This window comes from Zootoca vivipara, chromosome 3 (genome assembly GCF_965207765.1).
Source record: "Zootoca vivipara chromosome 3, rZooViv2.hap1.1, whole genome shotgun sequence".
NCBI classification, from domain to species: domain Eukaryota; kingdom Metazoa; phylum Chordata; class Lepidosauria; order Squamata; family Lacertidae; genus Zootoca; species Zootoca vivipara.
The window spans coordinates 66,384,788-66,412,220 of NC_142586.1; the positions used below are offsets into that span (position 1 = coordinate 66,384,788).

Here is a 27,433-nt window from a genome sequence, read left to right on the forward strand (position 1 = left end):
GTATAGCTGGATTCTTGCCAGTTTTCCAAATCATTCAAAAGGTGGATATTGGAAATGAACTCTTGTTCATATTACTGGTTTGGATGTGCAGTGTGACAGTTTGCATACATGATTCATTAGTCATTTTTTGTATGTTTTGTAAAAAGCACAATTTCTCTAGAAAAGCATTTTCTGTGTGAAAGGCTCAGACTATTTAACTGATCTGCACCAAGCTGCCATTTGAGTAAGTAAATACACTACTGCACTGTTAATGTAGCCCCATAGACCTTGGACTTCAGAAATGAGTTTCCCATTAGGTCTTGAGGTCACAGGGGGCGCTGCGAGCTTGGGCCAAGCAGCAGAAGCACTTGTAGACCCACTGATCAAAGTAAATGAACTAATGGCACCAAGAGGGCAGTGCAAGTGCTGGTAATCAAGCAAGTGGATGTGAAATAAATGTGAGGAGAGTGGTGGAGAATACAGGGACCATCAGAAAGAAATTTGGCTGCCTGCCATACTGGTGTTTATTTAGGTAGTGTTTTGTAGTCACTTATTTGCTGAGCTGGTTCATGCATAATGCTACATGCATGAATCTCAGCAAACCCAAGTGAAGCACTGAGTTTGTGCACTCATCCTTCCCCTTGTCGTCTCCTGTTTGTGCCAGGAATGATGGATTAAAGCAAACAAATGGTTCAATAAACAAGCCAGCTTCAAGTAAAGCTGGCTGGTTTAACAAACCATTGCTAGTAAATCAGGATCCCTGATACACGCATAATGCTAAGTCAAGATTCTTTGAAACTGAAAGTAAACTCAGCAGAAGTCCTCCTTGCTGCATGGGAAGATGGGGAGGGGAATTGTATGAGATCTGTACTTCACTTGGACTCATTGAAGCTCATCTATGTAACACTGCATAGCCACTAAACACTAGCACTGCTTTTAAGCAAGCTCATTGCATTTTTCTGGCTTTACCAGATTATATCTTAATGTTAAATCTTTTTTTTTTTCAGCATTGCCCAAGGAATACCAGAAAATAGGAAAAGCTTTACAGGGTTTAGCAATGGTTTTCCATAGCAGTGGTTATCAAGGTATTTCATTCTAGCTCTGTTTTGATTTGTCTTTCAAAGCAACTTCACCTGTTTCTAGTATTTGGGCTGCATTAATTGGATGACCTTGGAATAAATATTTTTGGTTTTTAATGGACTAAACTTCCTTCAAATGGCAGGTAAACTGAACATATGAAATGAGCCTTGCTGGATCAGGCGAGACTTGCGTAGTCCCACACGCTGTTCTCTCAGTGGCTACCAAGATGCCTATGAGTCCTTCCCTGTCATGCTCCAATTTATAAGGATTAAATATTGGGGGTCAAATACTTGTTTTAAGCAAAGGCATCAATACTAGAAATACGATTTATTAATATAATCTCTGTTTGGAGAGTTATACTGATAGTGATTTCTTAAACGATCAAAATATTGTGGTTTACTGTTGTAACCTCCCTTCTAGTAAGACGTTTACACAGGACAGCCTCTCAGACCAACTCAATCACTGGCTCACTTCTGATTTTTTTGCCAGACATGTATTAACCACACATTGTGTATTGATACTCAGGCCTTTTCCACACACCTGCCTCAACTGTTTGCTTCTCATCCAACTCCTCAACAGCCTTTCCCTAACTGATAGCTAACTCCCAATCCAGTTAATTGTTGTGACCCAGAGCAATCAGACTAAAATTACCTGATCCAGGCCCCGTTTAATGAATTCTTAAAGCAGTTATCTCTCTCCTCTCTCCAATATCAGCTCTACAGGCTTTGAACTCTGTTGCAGAGGTCACAGAACATGTTTTCATTCCAAACCTAAACACATTTACAGCATTTCTCTGCAACAGTAAACAAAGAATAGGTGAATTAGACTACATGAAATCCCTGCTGTTTTGCCCCAAAACTTAATGTGCCAAACTCAACCCCAGCCTTTTGTTGATGTGTTCAGCAGAAACATTTGAACATGTGTGACTAGGGAAAGATATGAAAAATATAAAGATGCTATCATTTAATTTTGTCATCTTAGTCTTGATAGTTTGCTAGTTTCAAATTTATAATTACTGGTATAATTAAAGGCAGTTTATTTTCCCTCATGGATTGGTTTATTCAAATTCTAAGTAAGCCTTCAGTAAAAATTTTATATTAAGTAAATACTTATAAACCTTCTACTATAGAAATCACTGCATGTACCAACAAACACTTATTTCAAAATGTAGATGTTTCTACATGTCCCATTTTTGTTTGTTTCAGCGACTCATTTTGATGTATTTGGAAAACCTCTGTGTCACATTTTTTTTTAGGAGAGTCTGACCTCCATGAAGCAATAACAGAAGCAGGAAAAACATATGAAGAAATTGCCAGTCTTGTGGCAGAACAGGTATGTCATACTACTACATTGTGGGGGGAAGTCCATGGGTGAGTTCAAATGGAGCAGGTGCTTGCTTACATGGTGAGCCATCTTCTTCTGGAGCAGGTTGGGGAGAAGAGAAACAAGAGGTCATGTTGCACAAGTGGGGAAAGTTCATTGGATGGCTGTCTCCCTAGGAATGCATAGCATACTTTGAGTGATTATAAAGGTGCTAAGAATTTAGCAAGAGTTGGTGATTAAAAAAACACTTTGAGGTCCCCCCCCCTTTACAATCAAGCAGTATATAAATTTTATGAAAAAAATAAAATCTACCACCATAGTCATGGTATGCAGAAGCCTGCTTCTGTATCAGTAAATGAATGGGAAATTTGTGTGTAACTGGGAGTTGGGCATGCAACTCCTAACCTGCTAGCTCTATAAAGTGCAGGGGGGCAGGGGCTAGATTCAACCACACCAACACATGATTTGCAGGATATGTGCCTCTTTTTAAAGGACTATGGGCCAAAAAACCCTGAAATCTTATGCCCCCTGTTGTATTAAAGCCTATTTGTACAAAGATTGGGTAAAATATAGTGATTTATGTTCACTGATTTTATATTTGACTTTGCTATCTTTTTTAAAGTAACAATTTCTTACATGTATCCATTTGCAATTTGTAGATGAGCTGCCATTTTTCAGCACTCAAAATTTCATTGCCCCTCACCATTGGTAGTCTTCTGATTTTCAGTTTAGATGTGGAGCTTGTATGACCTGTTGTTATGGAGTCAATAACTGGATTTTCCCCCTCTTTATCAGCCAAAGCAGGATCTTCATTTTCTAATGGAAACCAATCATGAATATAAAGGATTTCTTGGTTGCTTCCCAGATATCATAGGTGCTCACAAGGTAAGGAGCCTTTTTCACCATGACACTTAAAGAGCGGGGTGCTACTTATCATAGTGTGAGTTATGCAGATTCTCAGTCTCTTCAGGAAAGGAAAAGGGATCTTGCTACTCCCTGCTAAGTTTTGGGATGTGTGTACTTTAGTTGGTTTTTGTATTTGATTGGTTGCTGAAGTGGATGGAAGTATTTTTCCTGCTTGTTTTTAGGGTGAAGGGATGTTCTGCCTGCCCTTTTTTGCATGGTTTGGGGGATTGCTTTACACCTTGGAGGTTTTGCTTTTGATGTTTGCTTTTTTGGGGTTTGGGTGTATGTGTTTTGTCTGCAGGTGTTTTTTTGCAGGGTGGGGGAGCAGTCCTGAGCACTACCAGTTTTTCTACTGGGAAATGGGTATTTTGTGTTGCCCATAGCATGTTCTTGGATTTCCGTATGTGCCTGCAGGCCAAGAAAGGTTGGGGGTTCTTGTCTTAGGGTATTTGGAGAAGGGGTATAGCTCAGTGGCAGATCATCTGTCTTGCAGACAAAGTGGCTCAGGTTCAGTCTCCAGGTGGGGCTGAGAAAGATTATCTTCTGAAATCCTGGGGAACCACTGCCACTGAGTTTCAGCACTACTGAGCTAGATGGTCCAGTGGTCTGATTCATAACAATACAGCTTCCTGTGAAAACAAAGGCCAGAAAGCCTGCATAGAGTATGGAGTGCACTGTATAGTTCTCACATTTTAGGAAACCCAAAATAGTCTGTGGTTTATAAAGTGTGTGAAAGCTAAGCATCTTTCGTGGCTATGCTTTAATGTATTTTAGTAGCTTAAACTTAATTTTAAAACTACTGATGGCAGATTCATAGTCATCTGATGATGACCTGAAACTACTGCACACTGCCTTTCCCAAGCCAGTTTTGCAACAGCGCTGCTTGCTGTGAAGAGGATTGCAGTTCTGCATACAGTACATAAATAGCAGCACAAAACTAGTGTACATTGCAGCTTGGTTTTATAGTTCCCATAGCATGCCCCATGATTGTGTGAATTGGTCTGGAGGAAGAATAAGTATGTGGTGGTTGATCCTAGCATACAACACTCCTCCTTCCAGGTTTTGTAAATTTTTGAGGGAGGGCAGGGAGTCTTAGGAAATAGAATGAACGCAGATACAACACAGGCAAATGAAACTAATTAATTTAATTTGAAATGCTTTTCCGTTGATGCTTTATGTGATGTTTTGTCTTAACAGGGAGCAATAGACAAAGTGAAGGAAAGTGATAAATTAGTTGCTACCAGCAAAATCACCCCACAGGATAAACAAAACATGCTGAAGCGTGTAAGCACCATGTCATATGCACTACAAGGTAAAATGTACTTTGCATTTAAATGGCATGGTTTCTCCTGTTAATTGGGAATGGGGATAAAAGAGGATTGGTGAAAGGGAATTTTAAGAATAAGTTTAGTTACTTTACAAATACGTGATGTTTATATGGTTTGGGGTGCAGGGAGCAAAGAGGTTTTCCCCACCTGTCTGAATTAATTGGTGTCCCCTCTGTCTCTCTCTGTGTGTAGTCAGAAAGGAATCCCTTTCACTTGCTTTCTGGAACAGTAGCAATATTCGTCTACTGTATTAAATGAATACTGCTTATGTAAGAACAGCAGTGTCAAACAACATAAGGCAGGCTTCTGAGTTGACCTGCATATGATTGGGGAGTGTAATCTGAGGTGACCTTGGTGAGATAGTCAGTCTTTATTCTTGATTAGTTAAGACAAAATACTTCAGTCTCAAATCTGCCTTTCATTGGCTCTGCCAGTTGGGTGGGGTATAAATAATAAAATGGTGGTTGTTGATTGTTGTTGTTGTTGCTGCTGCTGCCATGCCTTTAATAGAAAAATGGTTTCCTACCCCTCCACTAGCATAAAGTGCAAATCTGGCATTTTGCTTGGATTCCTAAATGAGTAACATTTATTCCTTTTTGGAGTCAGACTTCAATATGTGCTCTGGTTTTGATTTTACAGCTGAAATGAATCACTTCCACAGTAACCGAATTTATGATTACAATAGTGTGATGCGCTTGTATCTGGAGCAACAGGCACAGTTCTATGAAACAGTAAGTTGCAATGTGTCTTGAACTCTCTCTGTCTGCACTTGCTTATTCTTCCAAAATTTCATATTTTTTCATAAAAATTATACAAACCACTATATTGTTAAAAAAACCAACCCAACCTTCCATGGACTGTTTCAAGTGCATTTGTGTTCAGATACTCATCATGTTCTTGAGATTGTTGTCTCAAACTATGGTTAGTTCAGAAACACTTCATGTGGTGAACAAAATTATTTTTAAAACACAGGTTTATGAAGTAATAGTTCTTTCATCCTCTCATTGGAAAATGCTACTTGGCACTGCTAATTCTTCCTGCACCACATACTTGCATGACAAGACTATGCAGCTGCTGCTTGCTTTTTGGCTGGGATTCACAATGAATTGCATTTGGCAGTTCATTAGCAATTCTTTTCATTCCTTTCAGAGAAGGGATAATGATTAAGCTGTATGCAGTTATTCCGCTTAATTCTCTCTAATTTCATCCTTTTATACCTTGGAAAGTGAACACATGTGTAGTGTTAGCCTAGTGCAGGGGGTGGGGTGGCAGCTTCTCTCTTTTCCTCCTAATAGTGACTCCAGCATTTATTTATGTATTATTTGTATTGCCCTTCACCAAACGGTCCCTGGGCAAGTCACAAAGATGTTACAGTTAAAACAAGTACAGTGTATGTTAAAATCATAAAACAAAACTACAAAACAACCAATAACAAAGTAATAAAGCATCAGCACCAAACAGCAGTACACAGCAAAGTTAGGAGGAGTGATGACCCTCACTCGCCCAAAGGCCTAGGTAAGAGGTGCATCATGACTAGTCGTCAAAGCATCCAGTGGATGCACAAAGCGCATTCATTCATTCTACAACCAGGGTCTGCCACACAGAAAGCTGTCCCTTGACCACAGAGATGGCGGCTCCTTTAACAGGACATCTCCTGTTTATCTTACTATCTTGGTAGGTCAATGTGAAAGGAGCTGCTGCTTCAGATATTTGGGACCCAAGCTGTTTACAGCATCATCATCATCATCATTATTATTACTATTATTTATTACAAAATGGGTGGCACTGTGGTCTAAACCACTGAGCCTCGCTGATCAGAAGGTTAGCAGTTCGAATCCACATGATGGGGCGAGCTCCTGTTGCTCTGTCCCAGCTTCTGCCACCCTAGCAGTTTGAAAGCACACCAGTGTGAGTAAATAAATTGGTACTGCTGTGGCTGGAAAGTAAACGGTTTTTCCATGTGCTCTGGCTTCCGTCATAGTGTTCCAGTGCACCAGTAGCGGTTTAGGCATGCTGTCCATATGACCTGGAAAGCTGTGGCCTGAAGCGAGATGAGCGCCGCTCCCCATAGTTGCCTTTGACTGGACTTAATCTTTACCTTTAACCTATAATTACAAAAATAAATAGTAAAAACTACAGAAAAAAATCCCAAAGTACACACACAGACAGAGAGAGAGAGAGAGCGAGAGAGCTTTTTTTTCTGAGGGGACACGGGTACTCATACCCCTAAACATTTTGTGAATCTAAGTTTGGCCTCATTGGGGGGCAGTATTTCAATATGAGTAGGAAAATGAGAGTACCCCTAAATATTTTTTACATAAAAAAGCACTGTGTGTGTGTGTATGTTACAACAGTTCCCACTCAACCCCACTCCCCAAAAAGATAAGCAGAAAATTACAATCCCAAAGCCTGAGTGGATGTTTTTACTTGGTGTCTAAAAAGAGAGTGTTGGTGCTGGGCATGCCTCCCTGGGGAGAGCTTTCCATAAACAGGAAGCTTAACACCTGAAATTGGGCTCTCCAGCTAGTTGGAAACTATTGTTGTACATGTCCAGCCAGAGACATCCACCAGTAGCTGCTCAGCTGCATTCTGCACTAGCCACAACTTCAAAACCATGTTCAATGGCAGCCCTATAAAGAGTGCATTGCAACAGTCCAATCTGGAAGTTATCAGAGGCCAGCTCACTATTATCAAGCTAGCCCTGGCCAGGAAGGGCCAGAGCTGGCAAGCCAGCCATAACTGGAAATAGGCACTACTAGCCACTGACTCTACCTGGGCCTCAAGTGACAATGATGAATCAGGGAGTACCCCCAAGCTACAAGCCTTTTCCTTCCAGGGAAGTGCAAATCAATCAAAGCTTCAAAAATGTGTGTGTGCAAATAAATTGAAAGATGGAAGTTAATGTTTCTAACCACACAAGTAGGTCTAATCACCAGACATTGTTGCCACTGGAAAACTCGTAATACCTGTCTGGAAAGAATTGCCATTTTAGGTAACACAGGACAACTGTTCATACTTTCTTCTTTGGGACTACTCAGTAAGCAGATTTATTTATTTGGTAACTTGCCTTTTAAAAAACACTTAATCTATACGAAATAATCTATATTTTTATTTATATTAATGATAAAGCAACCTTTAAGAGTGCTAGAATATGCTTCAAATGGACAAATGTTTGAGCTGTCAAAGATATCAGGTTTCTTGAACAGCATGCAGAATAAATTATATTAGGTCTATACAGTTTGTTTACCTTTTCTATGTTAATGGAATGAATTGTTTAAAATGTTCTCATAAGATCTTTGAGATAAGGTTTCTTTTATTTATTACTATTTTTATAATGACTGTAAAAACAATCACGTCCAACTGGTTTGCAAAAACAAACAAACTTGAATAATTCTGAATATATTGGGGTATCTCGCTTTTCATGTGCCATATTTGTTTGTCTATTTCAGATTGCACAAAAGCTGAGGCAGGCTCTCAGTCGCTTTCCAATGATGTAGATACAGAGACAGATAATGAAGAACTCCAAAGTGCTTTTCTGATTTTTGGTGGGGCAGTGCAAATAAGTTAAGTCTTTGCCATCCAAAAAGCCTTTTTTAAAAGAAATAAAATGCAAAAAGTAAGTGAAAACTTCAGGAGTTTACTTTGTTAACCTAAATGCCTTGGATATTTATGTATATTTTTTATCATATATGCTTTCCCTTCATACCCACTATCTTAGTAAAACTGGAAAATGCCCTATATTAGGGAAGGGTAACCTATGGCTCTCCAGTTGGAGCTAGCTCCCATCCTCATTGACCATTGCCTTGGTTCCAGGGCTGTGGGAGTTGGAATTTAATTACATCTGGAGGGCCATACTCTGCTCTATGATAGGGCTTCAAATTGCCAAATGGTTTGTTGCCAAGGGTTACAAAAAGATACATATATACTCTATAAGAGTATTCTGTGTCACCTGATTAGATTTTTTGAATACTTTATCCTGATTGCTGAAATGCTTTCAGCATACTTTTTTTGTTACAAGCCTGCTGTTGAAAGCAGAAGTTTAGCTTCCCTCTCCTGTAGCACTGGTATACAAAATCTGAAATAAAGTTGCTGACGCCTATGAAAATCTTTTAATATCCTGTCCTTGAACCACAGATGCCTCAAAACTTGAGGGCTAGATTATTATTTTCTTCCTGTCTATATGAGGGGGGAAAGAGCTGAACGTAAAGACAGCCATTCCAAACATCTGAAAGATATTGTTCCATCCAATAATTCTGAGCCATGCACTTTGGTTAACAACCCAATAGTCATGGTTGTGTGTTTGGAGCTTTTTTGCTCTGTCCTTACAAAGTGTGTAGCATCAGTAGTGTCTCATGTCCCATCACCACTGCCATGATAGAAAATGTTTCAAGGTCACTGCCAGATTCTGGGTGCTTATATAATAGCATGATACTACATTTTTGATCCACTTTAAAACAATCCCATAATGGCCAAAATTCTTTATTTTTTACCTCTGGAAAACAGACCATTTATTCAGGTGTTGAATACAACGTGGGCTTATAAAACAAGTATCTACTTCAAAATGCAACTATGCTTGAAATGTTATGTTCAGGCCACTGGTGTTAAAACAGCTTTTGCATACCAACAGTGGGCAATAAAGGCTTGAAGGTGTGTTGCCACAAATTTTCTCACTGTTACCACACACAACTTCCATTAGAATTAGTCTTCACTTCATAAACAAACATTCTTTTATCTACCAAGTCATTCTAAGAGAGTAGTACTCCCTATGTGTTCTGTTGACTTGTGTGCTGTTGTCATTTTGTGTGTGTTAGAGTAATAAAGAATCTCTGTCTGCCATAGTAATATAATGCTGTACCCCCCCCCACAACCCCCCCCACAAAATCCCAGAAGGTAAACATGGCTCAAATCCTTTCTATTGTCAGGTATTTAATGATTTTTCTACATTTTTTTTGTTTTCCTATTTAGTTTGTCTTCCAAAATTCCATAAAGTGTTATGATACAGCCATTCAGATATGTACAAATTGTAAAGAATGTGTATAAATGTTTTATGCCAAATGTAATGAGATCTATCTTGCATGTAGAAACAATTTATGAAGTTACTGCAAAGTGTATAGTAAATTCTAAGGCACTTTTTCACAGCACCACTTTTCCAGCATTTGTATATTCACGTTTTGTGTCAATCTTTGTTACTGGTTCGCTGAGGATTTCTTTTTACCAAACTTTAAATTGATCCTGATGACAGAAGTTGCAGACTTACCATCTTTAACAGACAAACTGGGACAGAAGAACAGAAGAGATGGTTTCATTGTGGAAAAGCAATGTATGTAGCAAGACCATTTGGAAAAGGCAGATCTGTAACTTCCCAGCAAATTAAGTCTTTAAATTGATAATAAATATTTATACATAAAAGAAACTTTGTGTGACTCCCCATTATTTTGCTACTCTATAAAAACAGGTGTTTGCCTCTTATTACTTGGCAATATCCAGTGAGGTCATGCTCTTGAGCAGACCCATTGAAATTAATCTACTCTAAGATTGGATATTATCTACTTTGTTCAGAGTTGTCTTAGAATCATAGAATCATAGAGTTGGAAGAGACCACAAGGGCCATCCAGTCCAACCCCCTGCCAAGCAGGAAACACCATCAAAGCATTCTTTGATGCTGTTATTGGTCTACATTTCCCATCAATCCCTAACCATTGGCCATCCTTGTTGCAGTTGATGGAGGCAGCTGCATCAAGGGAGCGCATATAGCTTAGGAAAATAATAATTGCTGGCTGTTGCCCTGCTTAGCACTCTCTCTGCAATCCAGTGGCTTAACAAAAAGTCAATATAAATCCTGCTCAAGCGAAAAACAAGGAAGATAGATAAACTCCCAATATTTAAAGGGGGGGAGTGATTTCCCAAAGGAAAGCATTTACCCACACCTTTTCCCATAGGGCACTCATCTTTTTGAGCATCAATTCACACCCATGTAAATAGATTTCTTATTTTTCCAGGATAGTTATGCATCTTATGCTTCACTTTCTAGGATCTGTTGAAAAGACAGATTTGACCTGGGGTGCAGGAAGATCAGAGTAAATTAAACATATGACCATCTTGCAATGGCACTGCCCTGATTGACAACCATCTTGAAAGTCCTTTTAATTACTCCCACTGCATAGACCAGGCACCCACAGACTATGGCCCGCGGTCCGGATATGGCCCGAAGGCCTCTTTTATCCAGCTCGCGACGACCCCCGCTCTGCCGCCCGCTCTTAGCGGCGCGGCTGCCCACTTCCGGGTTGGAAAGGCGCCAGAAATAGCTTGCACGCATGCACAAGCGTCATTTCCGGCACACTTCCAGGTCGGAGGAGGCCTGTGTGCGTGCGCGCAAGCTACCGGTATTTACGGCACTCTGACCCGGAAGTGCACTGGAAATAGCGTGTGCGCATGCGTATGGGTGCGCGCTCATGCGCGATCCCCCACCCTCTGGCCCACCTTGCGATCGGCGGTGCGGGCACCGGCCTGAAGCCGGGTAAATTTGGGGACTCCTGGCTTAGACCCACTGGGATAGCTCAGTTGGTAGATTAAGAGACTCTTAATCTCAGGGTCATGGGTTCGAGCAGTATGTTGGGCAAAAAGATTCCTGCCTTGTAGGGAGTTGGGCTAGATGATCCTTGTGGTCCCTTCCAACTCTACAGTTCTATGATTTTATTTTAAATTTTTTTTAAGGAAAAATGTAACCACTGTTACTTGTATGGATCCTCAATCTTTCTAAATGTTTTTATCCTAGATGTGAGGGTGATTCCCCCATGTGAAAGGACTCCTGCAATGATAGGCATTTTCAACTCAACATGCAGTCTGTATTCCATAGAGCAATGTAGACTAATGCACTGAGTGTGCGCTGTCCCAAGAGAATGTTTAACTTTTCTTTGAATAGATGAATTTTCTGCCATATTGCAAACCATTTGCAGTTTGTCATGGAGTTGTGGAATCTCTCTTGGGCTCACGTTGGAGAAGCTCATAGCTGCCAAATTTTCCCTTTTCTCACGAGGAAGCCTATTCAGCATAAGGGAATTTCCCTTTAAAAAAGGGAGAACTTGGCAGCTATGGAGAAGCTAGTTTAACTGTTCTTTAGATCCTGGACAAAATATCAACCATTCAGAAGCCTAATAGAGTCAGCATCTGATTGTTAAACTCAATGGCTCCAAATTTAGAGGGGTCATGTACTGTACTTGAGCAGGAGCAGTTGTCCGCCAGGTATTTGTGATGCAAATTAAGTGTAATTTGTTACTAAGTGGTTTTAGGACTCTAGCATTTAACTTTGTTATAATGAGCATGAAAGGACCCATCTTGAATTTGGCAAATATAAAATAAAATATATACTTAATATACAGTACCAAAAATTCTTGCTCAATGCATTTCCCTACAGTGAACCTGGACTTTTTAAAAGAACTTGATCATTAATGTACTTGGTACATCAGGCAATACTTATCTTCTGCATACATCTTTTTTCAATATACTCATGCAAAAGTAGTACATATTAGTTTGGATGTGCCTAATTTTCTGATTTGAATGCATGCACACAATGATCATAGGAAAGATGACATCAACAGAGTCAACATTAAAAATGCAAGATTCTATTCATAGGGTTGTTTTTGGTGGTCTTGGTTTTTTTTTAAACTTTAGAGGTACTTTAATAGCTATCATTAATAGAGTTTAATTGAAACTCAGTGGGTGATTTCTCTGCTGATTGCCTGTTCATGCTGAGAGGAGGATACAACTCAATTGGATTTAAATAATTTTTTATTAATGGGAACAATTCATTAACTGAACAAGAAAGCTTCATTCTCACCACCTCCTGTTTGACAGATACAATTTCCCCCAGTACTTCTACAGATGTGGTTTTGCTTCTCCTTCTATTATCTTTAATACAAGCGATTAGCACATTTTTCAAAAGTCAGATGAACTTATAAAACATGTTAAGAAACCACATTACACATGTTAAAAAAACATGTTAAGAGTCTGATAACATGTTTTGAAACAAGAAGTTATTGATTCATAGTTTAGCCTCTAAGCCACTATACTATACCAGCTCCTTTTGGCGAGTCAAAACAAAATAAAACTACAAAAAATATGGTTGTCTGTTCACTCTCTCTGCCTAAATAAATATGGTCTAGCTAAAATTTACTCATCTGCAAATAGTTTTGGGATGAAAGGAGTCAAGCTTTTAAACAGCTGCTGCTAAAAACAGACTTTTAATAGGAAAGGTTTCACATCTGTCATGGCAAGTCTGTTTTTGCTAAGAGATTCTTTTACGTTTTTAAAGTACAGATGTAAGATCGCAGAATATATAAAGGATGCAAAGATTTTTCTCTTTTGGGGGAGGGGGGAGCCCTGCATTTCTTCCAAATACCAAATAGAATTATTTTATTCCTAGGTTAGGCTAGGATAAGGTTACCAGATTTTTTTCAATGAATCCGGGGACACTTTTCAACTTCCTACTAAATAGATGGATTTTGTCAGGGGACTGACTTGTAAATCCGGGGACTGTCCCCGGTAACCTTAGGCTAGGAAGATGGCAGTGGGCCGGAATAAACTAAACAGCAGGAGTACTGCTAGTGCAGGACTTGGCCGCTTTGGAGTTGGCTCCTATGAGGTCAACCAATCATGTTTTAATGCCAAATCGCCACCTAAACCTACCGGTAATTGGCCTTGATAATCTGTTTCATTCAATAGCACCCTGGTGAAATCACCATCACCTCTCAAGGACCTCACCAAAAGGAGGTGTTGGCAAGTAGCTGATAATTGTTACAATCTTCCAGGTGTGGTCTCAGAACCATCTACTTCAGAGTGGCAATAACCATTTCCTCTGCCAGTGCAGCATTTATAACCTTCTGGAGCCACTGAGCTCACTTTGGCTCCAGAAACCAAGTTGAACAATGGTTGAGAATACATGTTACTGGAATAACCTCTCCAGGCACCTTGGCTACATCTTCAGGCAAATGGAACAGGAACTGTATAAATGATGGTATCTAGGTCAGAGCACATATGATCAACATTGCCTTCTAAGTGCTTAGAAAATATGTCACAGTAGGCCTTAGGTGACTCATCACTTAGCTTGCTTTGCTAACCCCAGGTGACATACTTCCTTCTTCCTGTATCTACTGAAATAAGGTCGTTCTGCCCTTTCATGACCTTGCTGCCCTAGCACATCTTTATCTTTGTCATTCTCCAGAGGAAAGGCAGGATACATAAATAAATATGAAGCTGCCTTATAGTGACACAGACCACTGCTCTATCTAGCCTAGCATTATCGACTCCCACGTGGCAGTGACTATTAAGATCTCAGAAAGACATATTTCCCAGTAGTTTTGCTGCCCAAGATCCTCTAATTTAGGATTGCCATATGTCTGGAATTTACCAGACATAACCGGTATTCAACTGTTTGTAACAGTGCCTGGGCAGAAATCAATTCAATCTCCAGGAAAATCTGAACGTTTGACAACCCATGTCGGAAGTGTATATTTTGGCAAAGTTTCTTAAAAATAGCTCAAAAACTTCATTTTCTTAAAATAGATTTTGAAAAACTAAAAAAATCTCAACAACCTTTGTGTCCAGATTTTCACTTTTTGAAATATGGCAACCTTATTTAACTGGAGAATGATCCTGGAACCCTGCATGTGCAAAGCATGTGCTGGCCATTCCCTTCCACATCCGAGATCTCGTCACATTTAGCTTGGCCTTTGATAGACAACAGGCACCTCAGATATATATCCCCTACTGAAAAGTGTGTGGCATGGCATGTGTGACAGTGAGAAACACTTAAAATAGTTTGAAAAAATAAACCAAATACAAGAATGGGTGGTCTCTTTGACATTCAATAATTATGCAGCAAAGATTGCAGTTTGCAAAAGACCAATGTTCAGAAAGTGATTCAAACACAAACCAAATATTACAGCTAGGGGGAAAATAGTTTACAATGCCGTTAGAGTGAAAGAAGCAGGGAGGGTAGAGCTTACTTCTTGATAAATGAGTTGAATAGATCCCCTCTCTCACAAACACCCAAAAAATTCTCAAAACAGAGGCTTCTTTCTACATTCTGTCAAGTTTATGCACCACCACCCTGCTTTCCACTGCAGCCAGGTTTTAAACAGAACCATTGCAGCTATGTGGGTACACATAGCTGAAAATCTATCCTGGGATATTCAGGATAGAATGCTATCCTGCGGCATCTCAAGAAAGAAGATTCTCTCCCCCCCCCCAGTCTTTTGTTTAGAGAACAGACACAATTGTTTCTTAATTGGCTAATCTCTGGAATATGTTTCTCCAGTGACCCACAAAGGTTGGGAGCTGGGACACATAGGCAGGGTAGCAGGGACAGCTCCATCGGGTTGCAAGGTTGGGTGTTTTTGCAGAACACAATGGGTACCTAGAGAAGGAAAAGGAAGTGGAGCCACCCAACTGCATATCCCAGAAGCTTCAAAGTTTATTTGGCTCAAGGCTAGCCAAGGGAACATACAGGCTTTTTGATGTGAGGGATCAAGTCCTAAGGGGTAGGGGGTAGGAACAACTATCATGCCAGGAAAAGCAGGACTTTGCCAGATATTGTAAAGGAACATACAAGTAAAGAGGCCACAACTGTAGTCTCACAAGGGCAACAACTGGTAGCTCACTGAATGTACAAATCCTTCAGGTGGAAGTCACCTTGACTGCCTTCTCTACTACCTTCCAAGCTGAAATTTGCAACCAAGGAGAGAACCCTGGCTTATGGTTCCACTACCAGCAATAACATGAAGAATGGGGAGCTGGGACAGGCCATTGTCAGCATCACCGCCCAAGGGAAGTCAGGCAGTCCCCATTCAGGAAACATGTGAAGACTTTCTTATTTACCCAGACTTTTGGCCAATAATTTTATGAATTTTTTTTTATACGGCTGGTTTTAACTGCTGTCTGTAATATATTATAATGCTTTGAATGGCTTTGTGTAACTTTATTGTTATGAGCCACCCTGGACTCCCCTTGGGGATGAAGAATGGGTTAGAAGGACAGGTTGGAGACAGTGATGCTTCTGAATACCAGTTGTGGGGAGCAGCCACAGGAAGCGAGAGTGCTCTTGTGCTCAGGTCCTGCTTGCCAGTTTCCCACAGGCATGTGGGTGGCCACAGTGAGAACAGGATGTTAGACTAGACAGGCTTGATCCAGCAGGCTCTTCTTGTGTTTCTATGAAATAAGTAAAGAAAACGAGGGACGGGAAGTGAACTCTGTGGACACTCCACAGAACACCTCTCTTCTCATGCAGCCAACAGGGGATTGGCAGGCATGCCATGCTGCTTTTGTCCTTCACCATGGAGTGTGAACTCCTGTTGCGTGTTTATGTGTGGAGTCCTGAGGCACAGGACATTTCAATAGTTCAGAGAAGACAAATGTACACATAACACGAAGCCATAGTACTTTGGCCCTGTCCTGCATGCCTTATATTCAGAGTTGTGGAGTCCCTATTTGGGGCTTGTATACTGGTGCTGGTGTGTTGCAACTGGCTGTAATTGTTGGCCATAATACTAAGAGAACAAGGGATAAGTTCATGGTGAGCTCTGGCACCTCTTTTTTATACAAAAATGCTCCACTGCTGTGTGATCAGAGCTAAGCTCACAGCTATCCATTTCCAAGTTTAGGCTGCCATCTCCTTTCTTTTGTCCCCCTCTCACCACAAAAACACTTGTCCATGATCCAACACTACATATAAACCAACATAGCTTCAATTTGTTAACTCCCACGGAGGAATTAACAACCCATCATCCCTTACTATTAGCAAGGAAACAGATGGTAAATGGCAGCTGTAACAGTACGGTGTGAAATGGTCCTGCCTGAAGGCATTCCCCCCCCTACCCTACCCCCCAATTCTACCAATAAGAGAGTTGGGTTGAAAACTGGGCTGAATCTGATATGGACGAGACACCAGTTGGATTGTAAAGCTGTACAAATCTACACTCTGAACCCAGCAACAGGATATGCATAAATCTGAACAAACATTAATAAAATCCAGAAAATAATACCTCTTTCATGAGTTCAGTACAGAGTGTGCAAGAGAGGGAGCACATCTAATTACCCCAACACCTAACACCTACTGAAGCACAAAGTTAGGGCATGGTGGTCAAATACTCTGATTTCTCTGTTTGGTTGACATTTGAAACGGAATAGCAGGCTACATTACTAGATTTCTGTGTGAACCTTCCGATCCTAGTGTACATACGGGAGTCTTTCCTGTGTCTACTGAACATATAGGGAACTTCTGCATCCAGCCCTATATGCATATACCCCAGCAGCCCTATCTATGAAAGAAATTCAACACTTGGTTCATCACAACAAAAAGTGAACAGCCGGTGAGCAGAGCTAAAGTATTTCACTAGGACAGGAAGTGAGGAAGAATGCAAGGGGGGGGGGGAGGACTGTAGAAATTCTGGCTGATGGCCAATCCAGCTGCCTTTCAGTCTCTGGCTTTACCAGCATCTGCCTGTCTCTCTGACTCTCTGCTTGGAGAGAAAAGAGCACCGCAGTTGCCTCTCCTCTTGGGGGAGCCAGTGTGATAATCTTGCAGCTCTCTGGGAAGGGAAACAGGGCGGAGACACATCGCCTCTCACCTGTCCCTCGAGGAGGAGAAAGAGGCGGAGACTCGAGGAACTTGAACTCGTCCAGAAAGTTTACGCAGGAAAAAGAAAAAAGAAAAAAAAGGGGGGGGAGTGAAAGCGGCGTGGAAGAAAGAAGACGACGTCGCCGCCGCCGCCCTGGGCGGTAGCGGGAAGCAGGGAGGGATTTTCCAACAAGGAAACAGAAAGTCCGGAAATTGAGCAAGAACAACTTGCGCGAAGGGGGGACGTTTTTCCAATGCCCCCCCTCCTCTCTTTGCAGAAAAAAAGAGCATTTTGACCTCTCTTTTTTTCCTCCACCGCCGGCCGGAGGCTTGTGACTAGAAACTTGCTTGACTTACACAAAGAGGAGACACAGCTGCGACTTGTCTTCAGAAGATGCTCAGGGCGCGCGAAGGAGGCAGCTAAGTACTTTCCAGCCTCCCGCGAGGCGGACAACTTTCCAGTAGAGAGAACACCTCAGTGGCATGGGGTGTTTTTTATTTTTTTATTTTTAAATATTTTGTTTGGAGATACCCGTCTCTTCTTTCAACGTCTCCTTTCAGACTTTTCTTAATTATTTAAAAGCACACACCACCAGCGGGAAGCTGTTGCTCCGTTTTCCTTTGGAACGAACTTCTGGCAGCTGAGAAGTTGTGGGGAGAAAATTCCCTCACGCCGCCCAGTTTCTCGTGACTGTTTTCTGGGGCGTGTGTGTGTGTGTGTGTGTGTCTTGTTTCAGAGGAGGAGGAGGAGGAGGAAGCCGCCTCGTTGCCTCGGTGTGACTGACTTTCCCCTTCCTCTCCCTCCTTCCCCCCTCCATGGAAAGCGGCTGCCATGGCTCTGAGCAAAGGGCTGAGGGTGTTGTGGAAGCAGGAACCCACGGCGAGTGCCCTGCTGGAGGCGCGTGGCCGCCAGGACTGCCTGCTGCTGGAAGCCGGCACGATGGCCACCCTCAGTAAGTGCCTCGCGCCAAAGTGGGTGGGGCGGCGGGTGGGCGACCTGCTACTCTTGGAGCCCCCCACCCACCGGGTTGGAGGTGGCTCTGCCAGTCCAACACGCAGCCATAAAGACAACGGGCCCTCCCTCGCCGTTTGCCTCCTGCCCCCTGGCTGCAACTGGCATTCCGAAAGCTACACTGCTCCTGAGCTTGGAGGCTCTGTAGGGCAGCCTCCTGCAACCTGGCACCTTCCAGATGTTTCTGGACTCCAACTTACATCAGCCCCAGCCGGAGTTGCCAGTGCTCTCAGGAATGATGGGAGTTGGAGGCCCAAACCTCTGGATGGCTTGCTAGGCAGCTGTTCAGGTTAATATGGCAAATCCCTTGGAGAAAGGGTAAACAAAAAACAAAAAACCCCTTTTGAAGCCATTTAGGTCCAAGGCTATAGCTGCATCTTGTTGCCATGGGTTCCATAAATTAATAATCCCGTGTTTATGTTGTGTTTTGGGTGCTGGTACAGGAGGAGACAGAGATGTGAATTGGATATTGCAAGAGTGTGTTTTGCCTTCAGACTTTCAGCTGTGTTCTATGGCTGTAGCCAACTTTCAAAAAGGAGAGGGAAATGCAGCCTCTTTTTCCAAACTGCAGTGACTCCACCCCTTATCACCATCCACTGTTGAACTCCCTACTAAAAGGCTACAGAAATAATGGCCTAACTCAGTGGTTCCCAGACTTTTCCCCCCAGGGAAAATTGCTGAGGGTCTTTGCAGAGCACTTCATTGATTTTTTGCCCACTGTAACAGATGCTGCATGATTTTTAATTGTATTTTATCGCTTTTTTATTTCTTCTACATTGTAAGTTGTTATATTTCATAACATTCAAATTGTAATGCACTAAAATATGATATAAGAAATAAAAGAATCAATTAGAATGCAATCAAGACTCAATATATTTAATATGATGGATGTGCTGTCTCCCATCACAAATCTACAGACATGCTGTGGACCACCTGAATTAAGTCACATGTTGTCTATCTGCAACCAGGAGCTTGACAACTCTACCCCTCAATTTTACAGTTCTGGGCCAGAAACAAAAACAGGGAGGTCTACTGAGTCAGTTTTGGGAAATCGTATGTGGCTAGTGGACTGGAGTAAAGAAAACCTGATTGAGATATTTGCAAAGCATTTATAAGTGAAAAATGAAATGGTCAACATGTCACACAAAATGAAAATTCACAGACTTGTATAAAAATATAATGTGAAGACCTCTGTGTGTGTACTTTGTGCACAAACGTGAGCTTGATTGCCTATTTATTTTATGAAGAAAACAAATTATTTATGTGTACTTTAAAGATTAATATTGGATTAATATTTTAAGATACTCTCTCCGTCCCTTTTCTATTCTTCCATTAATCTGTTCTGCTTCACTTGTGACTTCTTGAAGGGATGCAATCCCATCTACTCTGTATCATTGATATTATCTCTCCTGGGCCATTGGAGTTCAGTGGGCCACATGTATCTAGAAAACGTCTGTCCCGGGGTAATGTTAATTACAAAAGGCTTGCATACTTCAGGTCTTGCGAACTTTGAGATAGGGGAGGGGAGTTTGTAGAGCAATCCTATCTCTACAATGCTGGTGGCTGGTGTGTAAGTGTTAGGATGGTGCACAATCGCCTCCCCATTGGTCTCTGTCAGCCAAGAGGAGCACCAGTGGCAGGGGGCACCTCTGCTGCAGGGGAAGCCCCAGCTCTGTTGAAGCAGGTACCGGTAGTATGTTATCACGGTTAGTCATCAGTGGAAAGGCGTGAAAGCAGACATTTTGGAGATGGGTGCTGGATCTGCTGGGGCCTGATGCTTAGAATGAGCAACTACTGTACAATAGATGAAAAAAGACCTCTCACCCTCCTCCTTGGTTGGTAGGAGCTGACAGGACTCAGATGTACTGGAGCAGGCATCCCCAAACTGCGGCCCTCCAGATGTTTTGGCCTACAACTCCCATGATCCCTAGCTAACAGGACCAGTGGCTGGGGAAGATGGGAATTGTAGTCCAAAACATCTGGAGGGCCGAAGTTTGGGGGTGCCTGTACTGGAGGATCTGCTGCTTGCCTCCCTGGCCCCTGATTAGGATTGCTGTACTTCAGCTTTAACAGTACAATTCTATGCATGTCTGATGAGATGTAAGCCACCTTGGCTGTGAGTCCTGGAAGAATTGCTCTCTGCCTTGCAGGCCCTTTTCCACCTCCCCTGGGAGGGCAGGGTCCTGACAGACTCCAGTTGCAAAAGCTGAGGCTGTTGAACAGACTCGCGGGTTGGTGTATTGCTTAGGGTTCTTTTGTTGTGGGTGGGGTTGTTGCTCTTATTTATATTAATTTTTGTTCCTTTTTTATTAGATCTGGTTATGTTTTAATGTGGAAATTGTTCAGTTTGGTTGGGTACTTTTCGATGTGTGTTATTTATATTTTATGACTATTTTTGTTATACAGTGGAACCTCGGTTGTCGAACGTACAGTAATTTGTTCCGGAAGACCATTTGACTTCCGAAATGTTCGACAACCGAGGCGCAATGGGCTGTTGGAAAATTCAGTTGAGAAAATTGAGAAATGCACTTCAGAAGCTGTTTGACTTCCGAGGCACGTTTGAAAACGGAAGCAATTACTTCCGGGTTTTCGGCATTCGAAAACCAAAATGTTCGGCTTCCAAGGCTATTGAAAACCGAGGTTCCACTGTATTTGTAATTATGTATTGTTTTTCCTCATGTTGTTAGCCACCTTGAGCATGGTTTTAACTATGGGAAGGTGGCATACAAATAAAATGATGTATGAAAGCCCTGCTGAGTTCAGTTGGACTTACCTCCCATGTAAACTCATATAAGATCTATATTATATGACATGATATTATAGACTCTATTAAGAAGAAAATAAAACACAATGCAAAGTACTTGTGAAAAATGAAGGGCTTCGCCATTGGTTCTGTTAGCATAACTGCTAGTGGAGGGGAACAGGTATTCTGGAATTTTTAACATCCTGACATAATACATACCCACCCACGGGCAGGATTGTGAACGATTCTGGCCACAGCCTGCTCCTTAGAGAAGCCAGCCTCACATTGAGAAAACTTGAATAGTGCCCTACATGACATTGCATATACATGAGTATCAGCCTCATTCATCGTAACTGTAATAATATTTTTTTACAAACCCAAGTATTTTTTATTTTTAAATATTTGCTACGTTTAAAATGCAGTTGCCTTGCAATCTTCTAAAGGCTCAATGATATCTGAATGTTGTGGGTTTCTGGTGTGTGTGTGTGTGTGTGTGTGTGTGTGTGTGTGTGTGTGTATTTCTGAACAATACAATATCTCTACATGCATAACCTTTCATGATCTATAGGGTTTCAATGAAGAAAAAAACATATGGATGGATGTCACCCTCATATTTGTCATTCCAAAATACCATAAACGGTGACCAATAACCAACATGCTGTTTAAAGCTTATTTCTCCTTGCTGATTGAAATAAGGGAATGAACTCTTTGGTTTCAACCCTCTTTTCTCTTAGGAGGCATGATTATGGCAAAGTCCAAACATTGCTTGCATTCTTCAACACTTGCCTACGTCTTTAAATGTCATTACTTTATTTTTACAGTTTTACTGTAGTCTATTACTACAGTAATTCCTTTGTCTACTTAAGCATCTCCTGATCCAGTGACTCCATTGTACTTTCATTGGGAGATAAAGATGTGAAGATTTGGACAGGGAATGGCCCTGTTATTTCTTTCTTTCTTTCCTATAAGTGAGGAAGCTCTAGAATCACAGCAGGATTCCAAATTTCATGCATAGAGAATTATCTGCAGTTAGACCTGCCTTAAAGTGCATTGGATAATGACTAAAATATACTGTATTGATAGTACTGTATGGAAGAACGTAGCCAAGATGTAGGGACACATTCCACTGCACACATGTTTATTGGGCCAGGAGATAGATGGTTGATGCAAAACTGTTAATCTGTATTAGCACTGTATGTAAGTTTGTGGTCAAGTTGCTCAACACGTAATATAAGTCTTCTTAGGGAGACATCTCTTTCTGGCCCTTGCAGAGCATATATAGCACACCCCAACTTCTCCTACTCAGTGCAGTGTAAGAGGTTGTGAAAGAAGCCAAATGGCCTGATCCTGTGCATATTTACTATGGAGTAAGTCACACTGATTTTGTTGCAACTTACCTCTGAGTAACCATGAGTAGAATTGGGCTGTAAAAGTATTGTGGCATCTAGGAGACTTAATTTTATCATGAGTTATTGTACTTTAGCACAAACCATAGGCTTAAAGAAAAGTAAATCTCGCCAGTTTTTGTTGGCTTGCTGTATTATCAAAGGATTAAAAATAAATAAGAATTGTTGTCTTTTATTGTGCAATTCCCTTAGCTCCTGAAGAAAAGGAAGAAATTAAAGGGCAATATGAGAAGCTCATGGGTGCTTATGGGTGCTTAGGAGAACTCCAGTTAAGATCTGGTAAGTACCTTAATGTCATTTTTAGAATAATAAGTTGAACAATGTGTCCTTCAATCCGACACAGTGAAGTGAAACTATTCTTTGGTTAACCTTCAAGAACTAATTCTTTAAAATGAGTTGTGTGGTAATCATTGGATTTAAGGACAATTATTAAACAGTGGCTTATTGCAGGGTTTCTCTTTTTTTTAAGAAAACTTTGCATTTACTAATAATAGCTTCTGGTTTAAACTTGAAAACAGCTTCTGTTTCTTTTTACCAGCTTTGTTGTGCTTCTTGTTGGCCTTGGGTAGCTGTCCCATAAAATGCAATCCTACACAAGGACTTCTTCCTTAGTAAATATGTTTAAGATTACAGCCTCAATGGGTGGATACTAAGGCTTAATTGACTTACCTATCAGTAAATGCTTAGGATCATGAATAGGTTTGCCTGCTCCTATCCTCCATCTCCTGCCCTGCCTTTGGGTGTTTTTTTTTTTTTAAAAAAAAAATCTGTTGGGGGAAATGATGCTCAATAGGTGAAAGATCTCAAATTGCATTGCTGCAGCTACAGAAAAATGATACCCTATGAGCCTCTCCCTGACAAGTAACTATAAAAGACAGATTTTTGGGCTGTTGCTTTTATTATGCATTGAGGCTCAGGCAGAAATACAGCAAGTGACCTCCTTTTAGGGAAAGCTGCACTTGTTCCCGTTTTAGCTTGCACAAATCTGTTAAAAGCACAGAGCTCCTGCCCATAAAAATACAGCAGTTATAAGGAAGTCAGCCCTTTCGGGCCAAGAATCAACAGCTCTACTGAATAGCACTTTCCCCTTTCTTTTTATTTTGAATGACTAGCTTTATTAACAGCAATAGTTCATGGTTAACTAAGACTACAGCCCTGCAATTGACAATTTTCTCTGTTCTGGTGACCTTCTAATTTGGGTTTCCTGAACCTGGCATTTTCATTGCAATGAGCACGGCTCTCTCATTGGATTTCATGTTACAGCCATCCACGTAATTGTGGCCAGGGATAGACAGGTCTGCACTAGGAGATGCTGACTATCCCTTTAACAGCTTGGGGGCATTGAGAGAGCATATAGTCACTGCCCCTCCCAACCTTTTCTCCAACCTCTTTTCCTGCTGACTGAAGGCAATGGTGTAGCCCTGTGACAAATGGAGCCAGGGAGGTGAGTGGCGTGGTTGTTGCTGCTTTGCATCTTGGTGCTTTGGGTATTTTAAAGGCGCAAGCACATCTCTGGAGAACCTACTACAGCTAGAGTGAATGTGGTATCCAAAACTGCAAAATGTAAATGATATAAATGGACTATAGCTTTGCCTCTTCGTTGGCTGACATATGGTTTTATGCACATAAAAGCATCTGAAGGATTTAAACAATTTGTGTGGGGGGATATGATGGAGTGTGGGCAGCTGAGTGCAAGATCATATGAGCAAGAAGTTAACTTTCCAATGCCCAATAACAAGGAATGTCAGGAGATGTGGTTATGCAAAACCAAAATAATAATAAAAATCCAAGAATTCTGTTCATATTTAATTGAGGGTTGTGAGAGCATGAAAGAGGCTGTGCCACAGACCAAAGGCTCAGCCATGGCTAGTCATAGCCCTTGAAATTTCCATAGTTGCCCTACTACTTTGACAACGCATTGGTTTCTTCTGAAATCAACCCATGGTAGAAAAGGTTTGTTCAGATACTGTCCAAACCATCCCACCCACCAATTTGTGGATTTCCTGATGGTCCCAGTTTCATTTACATAATATGAATTTAAAAGAGTCTGCCTAGACACTTCGCTTCTTGCCGCAAGAAGTGTTTGGCTGGCTGGAAGGGAGAGACAGTGTGGTCATTCGGCCCTTGAAACAAATAGGCTCCCTAAGGAGGGTAGTAAGTCATTAAGAGCATGAAATATTTTTCCAGAATGCCTGAAGATAAAGAAAGTTTATAGCGATGGCAGCAATAGCCTGAACCAACTACTGGGCAGAAAACTCCATAAATTTTCTGAAATATGAATTAGTCACAGTGGGGAGACTAGACTGGTTTAAATCCAAACATTTGGCTTAGCTGGCTTATAAAACAGACAAAAAAGGAAGCATGACTGTTCTGACTAGCTATTCAGACAGTAAGCAGAATAGGTAATCACACTGGTTTTTCAGTCTCACTTTTTGGCACTAAGGACCTTCTGGGGTTTTACTAGGAAATTCTTCCTTTTGTCATACTGCAGAACTTGTGTGTGAATACTTGGTTAATAGTTCTTTGTCTGTTTTAGGCTGTCAAAATTGATAGGATATAAACCCAACCATTTCCCATGCAAGACACTTGCACTATAAGGCTGGTGGGTTTTGTCTAGTTGATTGCCTGGGTAATATTTCTCAAAGCCAGAACACTCCCTTGTATTGGGTCTGGTCAGCTGGAGCAACTCACTAGTTCCCATTACAGTATTTGTCTTTGGGATGGGCTAGAGCAGGATGAAGAACCAAGGACCGTATGTTCTGGGCTGGGCCTCGGGGGGGGGGGAGTGTTATGTATTCGTTGGTCCAGCCTTTCGCATGATGAATTCTGCATATAAGTTAAATAAGCAAGGAGACAATATACAACCTTGTTGTACTCCTTTCCCAATTTTGAACCAATCAGTTGTTCCATATCCAGTTCTAACTGCAGCTTCTTGTCCCACATAGAGATTTCTCAGGAGACAGATGAGGTGATCAGGCACTCCCATTTCTTTAAGAACTTGCCATAGTTTGCTGTGGTCGACACAGTCAAAGGCTTTTGCATAGTCAATGAAGCAGAAGTAGACGTTTTTCTGGAACTCTCTAGCTTTCTCCATAATCCAGCGCATGTTTGCTATTTGGTCTCTGGTTCCTCTGCCCCTTCGAAATCCAGCTTGCACTTGCCTAAGCCTGCCTTGTAGAATTTTAAGCATAACCTTGCTAGCGTGTGAAATGAGCGCAATTGTGTGGTAGTTGGAGCATTCTTTGGCACTGCCCTTCTTTGGGATTGGGATGTAGACTGATCTTCTCCAATCCTCTGGCCAAGTTCCAAACTTGCTGGCATATTGTGTGTAGCACCTTAACAGCATCATCTTTTAAAATTTTAAATAGTTCAGCTGGAATATCATCACTTCCACTGGCCTTGTTATTAGCAGTGCTTTCTAAGGCCCATTTGACTTCACTCTCCAAGATGTCTGGCTCAAGGTCAGCAACCACACTACCTGGGGTGTATGAGACCTCCATATCTTTCTGGTATAATGTATTCTTGCCACCTCTTCTTGATTCTTGCCACCTCTTCTTGATGTCTTCTGCTTCTGTTAGGTCCTTACCACTTTTGTCCTTTATTATGGTAATCTTTGTACGAAATGTTCCTTTCATATCTCCAATTTTCTTGAACAGATCTCTGGTTTTCCCCATTCTATTGTATTCTATTCTATATGTACAGGTCTGCTTAAGTGGGGCCCATTTGGCACATATTCCTCTGTGACCTTCTTGAGTACCCCTATGTTGAAAACTCTGCAGGGCAACTAAAGTTGCTTTGGAGATTATTATTATCGTGACGATGCACAATAGGGAGCATACTTTAAAGCTCTTGTTGTGCATTGGCAGCTGTGTCTCTACCTGCCCCACAGCTGTTGTTACATATGACATCAAGGATGGGGTAGGTGGGTGTGGTTGGAGAAAAAACAGCTAAATTTGAACCCCTTACAGGCCAGGTTTGGCCCACTGGCATGTGGTCCCTGGAAGGTTGCCCATGAAAGAGTGTGTCCCTTGGGCTGATGAAGGTTTCCCATCCCTGTCCCGGGGGCTGCTCCTTCCTTATTGCTGTAATACATATGTTTTCTCTGCCTTTGTCTCAAGATAGTTTTAAATGTTACTCCAAATACTCTTAAGGAAAAAATTATATAATGAGCAGAAACAACCGTTCATTTTTGTTTGGATTTTTTTAAAAAAATACAGGAAGCTTTTCTTGGCTATTGAAACAGTCAGCAATGCAAATTTGAAGGTGCTAAGCACAGCTGGAATTATGGCATAAATATTCAAAATAAGCTATCCAGTGGGGAATAAACTGTGGGTTTACTTCCTGGACTTAAATTTGCATTTCCAACCTTTCTTGTGGAAGCTCATTTTTTGCTTTTGAAGCTATGGCTGAATGACAACAGACGTCTTATTTTCTGTTTAGTGCCCTTCCTGCATTAGGCATTCTTCTTTTACTCTAAGATAACCAACAGTTAGTATTGGACTACAGCTTCCATAATTCCTGCCCGTTGTCTGTGCTGGCTGGAGCTGATTAGAGTTGGGAGTCTATCGACATCTGAACTACCTTTGCTTTCTATATGTCTTAAATAATGCATCCCGTTACAATACATTTTTATGATTGACCCTCAGCATCCTTTATGAGCATTTCCCTTGAGAGGCCTTTCACGTTTATTATCAAGCAAGTGGCAAAATATCTTGAATGTTGTCATGCCTCTTAGACCACTTATGTTGGTTAGTTCTTTGCTTGTTTTCTTTTTTTTATAAAAGGTTTTATTTAGCTATGAAATTGTATTTTAGACATAGCATTGTGATTGACTGACCCACAGACTCACTGTTAGGAGTAAAACTGACTTGACCCAAAGCTTAAGTACCTAATAGATAGAGGAGCTCACAGATTGACTTTTATGAGCTTGCTGCTTGAAGCAGCAGTCGTGGATGTCTCCTGAGAGTGGATTCAGTCACAAATAAGTGCTCTTGCTTGTCATTCCAGGTGGCCAACTTGTTACAAGCAATGTTTCTCCTGCCA

At 41.3% G+C, this 27,433-nt stretch overlaps 2 protein-coding genes and 1 long non-coding RNA gene across 6 annotated transcripts in view; 2 read left to right on the forward strand and 1 right to left on the reverse strand.

Moving 5' to 3' along the window:
* The window catches only part of SNX9 (sorting nexin 9), a 43,968-nt gene extending 33,939 nt beyond the window's left edge, over positions 1–10,029 (forward strand). For both annotated transcript variants that reach the window (XM_035108651.3, XM_035108652.3), the window contains 6 exons: positions 987–1,064; positions 2,315–2,391; positions 3,178–3,267; positions 4,486–4,600; positions 5,256–5,347; positions 8,066–10,029. In XM_035108651.3, the coding sequence (XP_034964542.1) occupies positions 987–1,064; positions 2,315–2,391; positions 3,178–3,267; positions 4,486–4,600; positions 5,256–5,347; positions 8,066–8,113 (500 nt within the window). In that variant the 3' untranslated portion in view covers positions 8,114–10,029. The remainder of the gene's footprint in view (positions 1–986; positions 1,065–2,314; positions 2,392–3,177; positions 3,268–4,485; positions 4,601–5,255; positions 5,348–8,065) is intronic.
* On the reverse strand, positions 5,795–17,717 carry LOC148686284 (uncharacterized). The gene is made up of 2 exons (XR_015949338.1): positions 17,587–17,717; positions 5,795–6,721 (listed from the first exon to the last, which is right to left on the reverse strand). It is a non-coding gene; the product is annotated as an uncharacterized LOC148686284 (long non-coding RNA).
* Positions 17,243–27,433, forward strand: part of SYNJ2 (synaptojanin 2) — a 54,803-nt gene continuing 44,612 nt past the window's right edge. Inside the window, exons 1-2 of one of the 3 annotated variants that reach the window (XM_088667327.1) lie at positions 17,243–18,182; positions 22,583–22,669. In XM_088667327.1, coding sequence (XP_088523453.1) covers positions 18,062–18,182; positions 22,583–22,669 — 208 coding nt within the window. In that variant the 5' untranslated portion in view covers positions 17,243–18,061. The remainder of the gene's footprint in view (positions 18,183–22,582; positions 22,670–27,433) is intronic. The other 2 variants (XM_088667328.1, XR_015949337.1) reach the window with 2 other exon arrangements.